Raw genomic sequence first — 10,301 nt, 5'->3', positions numbered from 1 at the left:
GGATCACGAAGCTGGGAAAGCACAACGTGGGTGACAGCTAAATAGAGTGTAACTGCTGTGTTCCTTAACTCAAAATGCAATTTGCTCATCAATCTTGGAGCACTGCATGTTCTGTGTGATTTAATGCAACCTTTGGGTGGTTCCCTGGGGGTGGCTCCATGCAGACAAAAAGCTTTGCAAGAATTGAGGTCCCAGCCATGCCCCACGTGTGGTCCCTGCCTCTCCTTCTTCCCACAAATGTTGTTGATGCCCAGACTGAGCTCCAGCATCACATTTTGGCTGTGTCTAACCCAACAGCCATGAAATGTGATTCTGTATCATTGACAGCTGGATCTGCCAGGATTTAAGGCTGTGATAACCAAAGGGATGTTTTGGTGGGATGGACAGGATATCAGCAGGGCCTGGTGGGGCAATTCCCCCTGGCGGGGCAATTTTCCACTTTTCCATTGAGGATGTGGAAAAAAGGGGGAATTTGCTTCTTCCATTGGATCTTTTCATGGAGTTTTTCCAAATAAAATTTCCTTTTCCTTCCCAGAATGAGCCCATGGATGTTGTTGATGTTTTGCATTTTTATCTGGCTCTGTATATGCAAGACTTTTTAAAAATGCCAAAATGCACTGATTTAAGTAGCTATTAATTGACAAAAAGGGGGAAAATAAGGAAAAATTAAGGAGTGGGATTTTGTAGATTTTGGGGAGCAGGAGATGGATCAAAACTTCATATGGAGAAAAAAACACTCCAAACCCAACCTGACCAAACTCTGGTGTGGAATGATCTGAGAGGGAGAAGGGGCACAGGTGCCCAAGTCCAGATTCCCTCTCCAGCCTTTTCCAGGGCCTTGCCCAGTCCTTTCCCTTGTATCATCAAAAAAAAAAAATCTTTTCTGGGCCTTTGCAGGGTGTCCCTCCGTGTCCCTGCCATGTGGAACAGGCTGGGGACACGTCCTCAGCTCCTCCCCAGGACCTGGCCGTGCTCCTCCTGAGGGGATTCTGGCTCAGGCTGGGGACACTTCATTGGCTCTCTCCATGCTCTTCCTGATGTGATCCTGCCTCAGCAGCCCCACAGATCCAACCTTGCTGCTGGGCTTCCCAACTGCAGTCTCTGGAGCCGATTTTCCCACCTGGTTTCCAGTTCCTAAAGCATCTCCCCTCCTTCCCCGAGGCTGGGACACAACCCCACAGCTCCCCTGGGCCAAACACTTCCCACCAACCTGACTGGGGCTTCCCAATGCCACCCCAGCACCCACAAAGGTCACTTAAATCTGCCTCGATGGGAAAGTGACCCCGGGAGAGCACGGCCCTGGGGGACACAGGAGCTGGGGAGCAGACAAGGCCACAGCCCCAAACCCAAGCTGAGCCCATCCCCACCTTCCCCCCTGTCATGTTGCATCTCAGCAGAAATGAATAAAAATTCAGTTATAGGCATTGTGTAGAAGCAAACAAAATCAAGTAAAATCACCCCAAACCCAAAAATACATTAAAAATAAGTGGGCACTCCCTTGCCATTGAGAGTGTGTGGTATTTATGGGCCATAAATTGGCACACAAAAATGGAAGATCTGAGCTAGGTAGGGATTATTTTTTTCTCCTTAGCTCCGTGGCTTTGGATATTTGTCTATATTCCCTCCCACATCAGAATTCCCACACATTCCCACCCCCTTCCCAGTGCTGACACGCAGGTATACCTCTTTCATTAATTAGAATTACTTTTAATTAAAAATATATGTAAATTATATAGAGTGTGCACAGCTTGGAGAGGAAAAAAAAAAAACAAAAAAGAAGAAAAGAAAGCAAACTTCCATTGCAATAAAAATTTGAACCTCTTGGAATCAGCTGCTTTTGTGACATCCTTGGAGTTATTGGAACTCCCACGTATAAATAAATAGGACCAGGAAATTTTACACCTGAAATATTCTGCAGTAGACATTTTCCTTGCACATATTTGCTTCTCCTTCTCTTTTTGCCTCCACCACTCCCAGCCTCTCATGATTACTTTCTGCCCCTTTTAAACACATTTATTTAATATCTCGCTTCACCCACCCAGACTGATATCCCTTTATATTTTTTTTTCTCTTTTTCTTTTGGAGAGGAAGCAAAGGAACACAGGAGAAAATGAAAGCCCAGGGTTGCAAACAAGCGTCATCATCATTTTGGTGAGCAAACATTTTCCTCTCAGTGTCTGCATCCTCTCCCCCCTCTCCCCCTGTGGCAGCTGGCTCAGAGCCTGGCTTTCCACACGCTGCGAAAAATCCAGCAGAACTCAAGCTGGGGATGTTTGCAAGCTTGGAAATGACCCCACGCTTCCATCAGAGACAGCTGAGGGACCGGGAAAGACCAGGAGATAGGAAGGGAAGAGGAGTGAGAGAATTACAAATGGAAAAGGAGATGAGGGGATGGTTTATGGAATGGTTCCTGGAGAGAAATTTGGGGAATTTGTAAGGAAACATAGCTCCCTGTGGGAGTAATTTCACTCTTGGTAAAATGCCTGGGTGAGGGAGGTACTGGGTTTATTTATTTGGGGATTCTCAGTACCTCTTTCTGTTGAAAAATAAAGATAACACTAATTAAAAAAAAAAAGAAACACCACTCCAAAATCCACCCTTGGTATAAAGGGCTGGTGTCTTTTTCTTTTTTTTTTTTTTTTCTGAGAAAATGGAAAGAAAAAAATATATATTATCATTTATTATATAACAATGTCAACATCAACACCACAAAAAAAAAAAAAAAAAAAAAAAAAAAAAAAAAAAAAAAAAAAAGTAACATCCTAATTGTTCTCGTTCAAGCATTCTGACCGTGGTGAGAAAGGCAGCAGGAGTTTGGTGTCCCTTGGAGAACAAAAAAGAGCAGAAGGGCAGGGGAGGATGAGGGTGGTGGCAGCAACACAAACTGGGTGGGACCGTGGAGGGACAGAAGTGTGCCGGGCTGTTGGCTTTTCTTTTGAAACAAAAGAAAACAAAAGGGGGGTCAGGGCAAGTCACGGCGAGGCCGATGGAGTCCAGCCATGGTTCAGTCAGTGTCCGTCCCTCTCGAGTGCTAGCGGTGAACATTCACTTCAAGGAGTGTCGCAAAACGCTTTGTTATCGACAGGGGGGTTGTTTTCCTTCTCCTCCTCCCGTTTCCTGGGATTTCCCCGAGGCTCTGGCGCTTCCCTGCCCCCCTGGTTAGCTGTTCTCGCTCCACTCTGGCACCATCCCCACGCCGTGCACCGAGTGGTACTGGTGGGGCGACAGGGTTCGAGGCACGCCGTGGGAATACAGGAATTCCGCCGGCTGGAGGCTGCTGGGAGGGGACTGGATGCCCGTTTGAGGTCCACACTGCCTCACGATGGGCTGGTGAGAGCTTTGGTGCTGGAACATGCTGTGGGTGTCTGCGATTTGGGGCGACGTGTGGTTGGCCACGCTGCCCAGGCGGGGCATGAGCGGCCCCGAGGTGAAGTGGGCAGAGAAATGCTGGTAGGGTAACCTGTCCATGGGCTGCATGGCAGACACTGTGCAACTGCTGTACGAGGGCACGCTGGGCCACGTGTTACAGCTGATGTCCTCCAGGCTGGGCACGGGCTCCGTGGGCGGCGCCGAGCTGGCGTACATGCAGGCCTGGCGCTGCGCCGACTCAGTCCTGTACGACGTGTTCAGTCCCTGCTGCTGCGGGTAACTGGACCTGTAGAAAGGGTCCTCGTCTGCTGGAGAGGTTTCCATGTAGGGCTTCTTGTAGGGATGCTCGGTGGTGGAACATTCCTCATCTGTCGGGAGAGAAAAGTCCTGGTAGGCACCAAGGATAACGTGCCCGTGGCTGAACCTTGCTCTCTGCGGCCCTGGTTTTACAATCTGACACTTCCCTGTCACTTCCCTGGAACTGATCTTAATCTATCCTGTGGAAACCGAGCCTTGCACTTGGCCCTCTCTGCTGGAGTGGGGCAGGGATTCGCCAGGAGCTCTGGGAGGAAAATCAAGATGCTGGAGGGATCCTGAGGTTTATCTTGCTTGGTGATCCCCCCACATGCTCCCCATCTCCTTCCTGCTGCCACTTTTACCTGAGGAACAACATCTGCCTGTGACCTCTGCACCTACCAGGGTCCCCACTGCTCCCCAGGAGGCTCAGAGCTGATGCTGTCAACTCAAATCCTTTACAACAAAACATTTCCCTGATAAAAAGAGACAAAAAAAGGAGATCACAATTAAAATCCTCCCAAGAGAGCACCAGCCATGGCACGGTTGGGACAATCAGATTTGGAGTTTGACAGCCCCAGCCTTGAGCTGTGCCAAGGCAGCTGGACACATAAATCCACACAGGGCTGTGGGCACATAAATCCAAGCAGAGCCGTGTGCTGGAGCCAAGGGGAACAAAGGAGAAAAGTAAATTTCACAGCTAGAAACAACAAGGCACATCTTGCAGAGCCCTTTGTTTCCTGCAGCATCCCAGGCCAGCAGAGGGAAGGAGATAAACAATTTAGGTGAAATCTCCAGGGTGAGGCCAAATGAATAAATGAACGTGCAGTTATTTATTCATTCACAGGGTCATCAAATGAAATCCAGCTCTGCTGGAATGGATGGCAAAATTCCCAGGGACGAGCACTTCACCAAGAGATTTTAAGGACAGCGTGGCAAGAGAAGGGGAGCTGTTCTGACATGGATTAATTTTGCTGCTGCTTCAAAAACAAGGAAAACATCCCACTTGGTTAGAGCTCTCCTGGCTGCACCCTTTGAAGATAGGTCAGATTTGAAAGAAATTTGGAACAATTTCTCTCAACCAACGTGTTTTGAGCAGTAATTTTTTTCACTCCCAAAATACAGTGGGGAAACAAACCCCGAGCAGTTGCACAGAAAGGAGGACTGAGAGCATCTGCCCCACAGGAGGCACAGAGGGTGCTGCCAGGCTGCTCCGAGGGGAATGCTCATGTCACACTCCAGGAGAGGCAGGTGGGCAGTGCAGGCACCTTTTGTTTACTCTAAACACACACATGCACATAACCCTCATTTCTCTAAAAAGCCATGAGGGCTGCAACCTCTGTGCATGTAAAATCACCCATTATTCCCACTCAGTGGTCTTCCAAGCCCAGCTGGAACAACTGCTGCTGTTCATCTTGGTCCAACAATTCCACAAAGAGCAGGTACTGGGGGACACCGTGGGGACATTCCCCACAGTGGCCTTTGGCTCTGTAACAGCATAAATTCAACTGGAAGGACACAGTCCCATTTCCTCCTTCCTGACAACATCAAAGCCTGGCTCCTTCACCTCAGCAATGCAGAGCCCAGATAATCAAGTTTCTCCCCTGCCTTCTCTGTAAATTGGGGTGGGAAGCAGGATGAGACAAATGAGCTCTTCCATCCCATTTTTAAAACCAGCTGAAACAGGAATGTGTCATCCTCCTTAATCCAGCTCAGGTCGTTTGTCTTGGAGCAGGGGGAAGGATGGAATCCCCTGAAAGCCAAAGCTGGAGGCACAGGTCTAACCCCTCTCCTGATCCCAGCTCCATGACAGGAGGTACATCTGGAGGAACAGCCTGAGCTGCAGCTTTTATGGACAGCGTAAAAAGTTTGGATTCCTGACCCACCGCTGAGTAATAAGAACACTGGGGTGGAAAAACAATGTCTTGTAAAATGCAGCATTGTTCTGCTAATAAAGTTTTCAGCATTAAACCGCATCACTCTGCTGGCACCAGAAATCATTGGCTTGGGGTTTGACTGTTTATTTTATTTTGATTTTTTTTAAATATACAACACAAACCAGTCAAACTCTGTTTTTCCGTGGTGTAAAACTGCCTGACTTACAACCTGAGCTTGCTGATTTTTCCATTCAACCCAGACATTTCACTGCCCGCCGCAGCCCAGCTGGGCAGAGCCACAGTGTCACAGAACCACTTCCAGAACCCGTCACAGGTGAAGAGGAAAAAACAGAGCCAACCAGGATCTCAGTGAAAACCTCAGAAGTGCCCTCTGTCCTTCTGTAAGCTCTCAGAATCACTCTGCTGGTCCCTCTAGAGCCAGGTTTGCTGATGTTTTATGTGGAAAGGGATTTTAAGGTGTGTAAGGGCCTTGTTCCCATCTCTGAACAAAGGATTCCAGCCTGCCCTAACAGCTTCTGCCTGTCCTCCTGCCCCTCTCCCCAGTGGCTTTCCCATCTATGGAGACTCAAAGGGTTACAGAGGGAAGAGAATGGTCCATGTGCATCCTGAGGTGGGATGGTGCAGACCAGAGAGCCTCAGCTGGTGCTGCCTGAGGGATTTACAGCTGTCCAGGCTCTCTGGCTTTGTCCCACCACTGCTCACAGAGGAGATCAGAGCCAGCACAGAGCAGCTGGAGGGCATCCCCGGGGTGTGTGGGGTGCTTTAGGGTGGAAAGGGGACATCTTCAGCGACAAAAGGAGCACAAGACAAACAGGTCACTCATGCAGTTCCAAAGGCTGCAGTTTCAATTCATCCTCACAGGCTCTGGAGCCTGGACAGTGCAGCTCAAGGCCATCATCCTGTCCCTGAAGGTCCTCTTACCTCCTCCTGTCAATGTAAGCAGGAGATAGGTAACAGCCTGCTGATGTTGGTTCCCTGACAGCAGCTCCTTGTCCTTTTCCAGGTGCCACTGAGCCCCCGGAGGAGTCGTTGGCTATCCCGGGAGATCCCCTGGCCATGCCCCACTGTTGCTGCTATTCTTAGAAGCCCAGGGTGGTGATCAGCTCTGGGGAGCAGCCCCTCGGTGCTGCACAAACCTCAGAAAGCAGCAGGAGCTGCCAAGCAGGGGAGCTGCCAGCACCAGGGAGAAGCTGCTCCCAATTGAATCCAAGGAAAACGGAGCCTGGAGAATGGGGTGGAAACTGGCTCCCTCACAAGGAATTTGATGATCTATCTAATGAAGGAGCTTGAGCGAGAGCACGAGCGCTTCCAAGATTTCCGGTATTTACTACTTCCAGCTGGGTTGTAAATACCACGCAAATGGCTTTTTAAGGGGAATTTTCCCAATTCCAAGATTTGGGCCACGTAGAATGAAATGCAAACATGGAAAGCCTCTGGACTTCAGGGTGCACTGTAAATCAGGAGAGCTCCTACCCCATACATGACACTCGGCCCCCCAGGATGGAACACAATGAAGAATGGGACACGACTCAGTTGGTTTTCAGAGCTCACCCACACTTCCAGGGCGTTACAGGAGGCTCATCCTGACTTTGTGAGCAAGACACAATGGGTGATTGTCACTGACTCTGTTGTTTTATCCAGTCTGGATTCCAGCACAGATCTGGCATGGGCCTGAAGAGCCAATACCAGGGTGCACGAGTGACAAAGGTTGTCCAAGAAGCAAAGAACAAGGCAGATTCAGTCATGATGAACATCTCTAAAGGGCAAATAAGCCCTAAAGCCTAGGACATGGATCCTGACACACAGGAGGCATTCCAGCTATTGCACTCTTTGTGATATGGCTGTGTTGTATTGAACACAACAGGGTTGGTTGTGGGACAAGCACAATCCAGCCCCCAAAAGCTGGAATCTTTTCCATGGGCAGAAAGATGCCAGCACTCCCTGCTGAGGCACAGGAGGCGCCTCTGACAGGAGAGCTGGATCAGAGAATGGGTCAGGGTGGGAACACAGTGCGTTATCTGGTCCAATCTCCCTGCTCCAGCAGGGTCATCCCAGAGCACAGGATTGTGTCCAGAAAATTCTGGAATATCTCCAGTGAGGAGGCTCCGCACCCTCCTGGGCAGCCTGACTGGTGCTTGGCCACACAAAAGAAGTCTTTCCTCATGTTCAGGTGGAATCTCCCAGGCAGGAGTTCCTGCCTGTTGTCCTGCTGCTGGACACCATGGAGCAGAGCCTGGTCCATCCCCTGGCACCTCCCTGCAGACACTGACAGGGTCCCCTCTTGGTCAAGGCTGGCCCAGCTCCCTCAGCCTTTCCTCATTAGGGATATGAAGTCACAGTGCCACAGGAGTGTGGCTGCACAGCAGGAGCTGGGTGCACCCCAGCTCCCTGAACACCTCCTGCCCACACAGAGAGTCCCTTCCTCACCCTCAGTGTCCCACAGCCACCCTGCTCTGGCCTCCACTGCATCCCTGCAGCACAGCCTGAGCCTTGGCCAACCCATCACATCTCCAAACATCAGCAGGATGAGCAGCGTGTCCTCCAAGGAGGCATCCCATGCCTGAATTTTTTTGTCCTACAGATTCTTTGAGTGAAAAAACAAAGCTGGGCGGGATGTGGGAGAAGTTGGTTCAGTCAACAGAGGTCTGTCCACACTGGCAGTGCCTGTTCTTGAGGAGAATGTGGAAAGGCATTGCTCTACCAGCACCAACCTCATCAGAGCAGGAAGGAGATGAAAGAGAAATCCTTCCCCAGGGATATGTCTAAGTTAGGGGGCTGAAGGACACGGTCCTTGCTGGTTGGAGCCAGTGGATTCTGCCACATGCCTCTTCTCCCTCAGAGTGCCAATGTGACAACTTTTATAACCTCCCCAGGGAGAGGCTGTTCCAGTTGCCTCCTGTTCAGGATCACAAGCATCCCAGAAATCTGCCAAGTGGTTGGGATTGTGTAAGGCTGGGAGGGAGCAGAGGTTTAGAGGGATGACTGTTCAGTCCACAGGATATCTGAGAGTGAGGATAATACATGGGAAAACAAGGCCCAGTATCCTAACTGGGATGTGGGGCTAAATGAAAGACACAAGGCGAGCTGCCTGCTGGTGAGGCCTTTTGGGCTTCTCCAAGCACAACAGTGGGAGAGGTGGAGAGCAACCAGAAAAAAGACAAAGCTCCAACTGCTCTTTGTGTCAGCCTAAAAATCCACATCAAGAGCTGAGGCCACTCCTTGATGAGATACAGGGTTGGATGTAGTCCACCCTCTCTAGACCAGTCACTTTGTCACATGCCATCAGCAATCCCAGCGTGGAGCTGGGATACAAGGCAGGATGATCCTTGCCATTCCCCATGCCTGGGACAGTGACCCCACACCGGGGTCACTCCCAATGCTGTGACCCTGCCCTCCCACCTGCACACCAGAAATTACCAGATTAGGAGCTCTGGGATGTGTCCTTCCTTCCTTCCTCTGCCAGGAGAGCATCACCTCCCCAAAGCAGAGGAGCCTTCAGAGATAACACCCCCTGGCAGCCCTGCTGCTCTCCCCTAATGTAATTCCATATCAGATCTCCACAATGAATCCATCTTGCCTTGACAGCTAAGAACAACACTGCCAGCCAGAGAGAACAATCCTTGTCTTAGGTCACCAGGAAAGCAGAAGTTGAACAGGGTTCCTGTGAGTTGGGTGAACACAGGCCTGTCCCTAACCGAGCCTAACCCAAGGCCTGGCTCTGGTTGAGAAGGATGCAGAGAAACATCAGGAGATGTCAAGGCTGCAAGGAGACTGCTTGGAGAACAGTGGTGGAATTCACCTGAAGATGCAGACAGCAGCTGGTCTCAAACCCCGCTGAACTGCCCTCTGCTCCCAAGAACTGTTATCCGTAACCACAGTCTTGGGAAAGGAAATAATCCACTTGAGATAAATCCTAAACTGCCTGAGGAGGAGTCAGTGCTTGGGGATTGGCTAATCAAACACAATCAATAAGATTTCCAGTCCAGAAAATGGACAGAGGGACAGCAGGAGCAAACAAACTCTTTTGAGTTCTCTGAAGTGCTGAGGCTTGATAACTGTTAGGCAGAATTGTAGGAAAGGAGGAGAACTATGAGGGAAAAGTCAGAAATGAGAGGTTGGAACAGCAAAAAAAAGAGGAATATCATACATGGGATTATTTTCCCATGTCCAACAAAGATCCTTGCTGGTGCTGAAAGGAAGTTCCATGCTCAGCAACAAGAAACCTTGGATCACGCTCTGATTTATCCGACCCAAATTGCTCATCTCTAGCGAATTTTTTTTTTCTTTTTAATTAATTTCACTTCCCCAAGAGCTGCTTGGCAGCTCAGGCTGGCTCTCTGGTTCCCATTAACTTTGTGTGCCTTTCCTCTAAGCCTTGGTGGCTGTTTTCGATTTACCGAAGGCGCAGGGAGGGGAGAGGAGGAGGCGCAGGGAGGAGAGCGGCGGCTCGGGCTGCCGGGATGCCCGACCCCGCGGGAGAAGCCGGTGGTATCGGCCAGGACGCTGCTCCCCTTTGATTAAAGCGTTTGGCGGCTTTGATAAAAGGCCCTTAACTGCTTGTGCCACTCAAGCCACGGCAGAGATAAGGAGGGGGACAGGGCCCTGCCTCAGCCTGTCCCCCGCGCCGCGGCGAGCGCCGCGCAGGCCGAGAGGGGCCGGGAGCTTTATTCCAGGGCAGATAGCCGTGTCCTCTGTGACAATAAGAGGAAGTGAGATAATTGGGGGATTGAGGGAAACCAC

The 10,301-nt window shown here is 50.3% G+C and overlaps 1 protein-coding gene across 1 annotated transcript in view; it reads right to left on the bottom strand.

Moving 5' to 3' along the window:
• Window positions 1-973: 973 nt before the first annotated feature.
• Window positions 974-10,301, bottom strand: part of TBX5 (T-box transcription factor 5) — a 35,891-nt gene continuing 26,563 nt past the window's right edge. The window contains exon 8 of the mRNA XM_063416174.1: window positions 974-3,737. Within this exon, the coding sequence (XP_063272244.1) occupies window positions 3,160-3,737 (578 nt within the window). The 3' untranslated portion in view covers window positions 974-3,159. The remainder of the gene's footprint in view (window positions 3,738-10,301) is intronic.

Source organism: Prinia subflava, chromosome 19 (genome assembly GCF_021018805.1).
Source record: "Prinia subflava isolate CZ2003 ecotype Zambia chromosome 19, Cam_Psub_1.2, whole genome shotgun sequence".
Taxonomy (NCBI): domain Eukaryota; kingdom Metazoa; phylum Chordata; class Aves; order Passeriformes; family Cisticolidae; genus Prinia; species Prinia subflava.
This window is presented reverse-complemented; position numbering and strand designations above follow the sequence as displayed.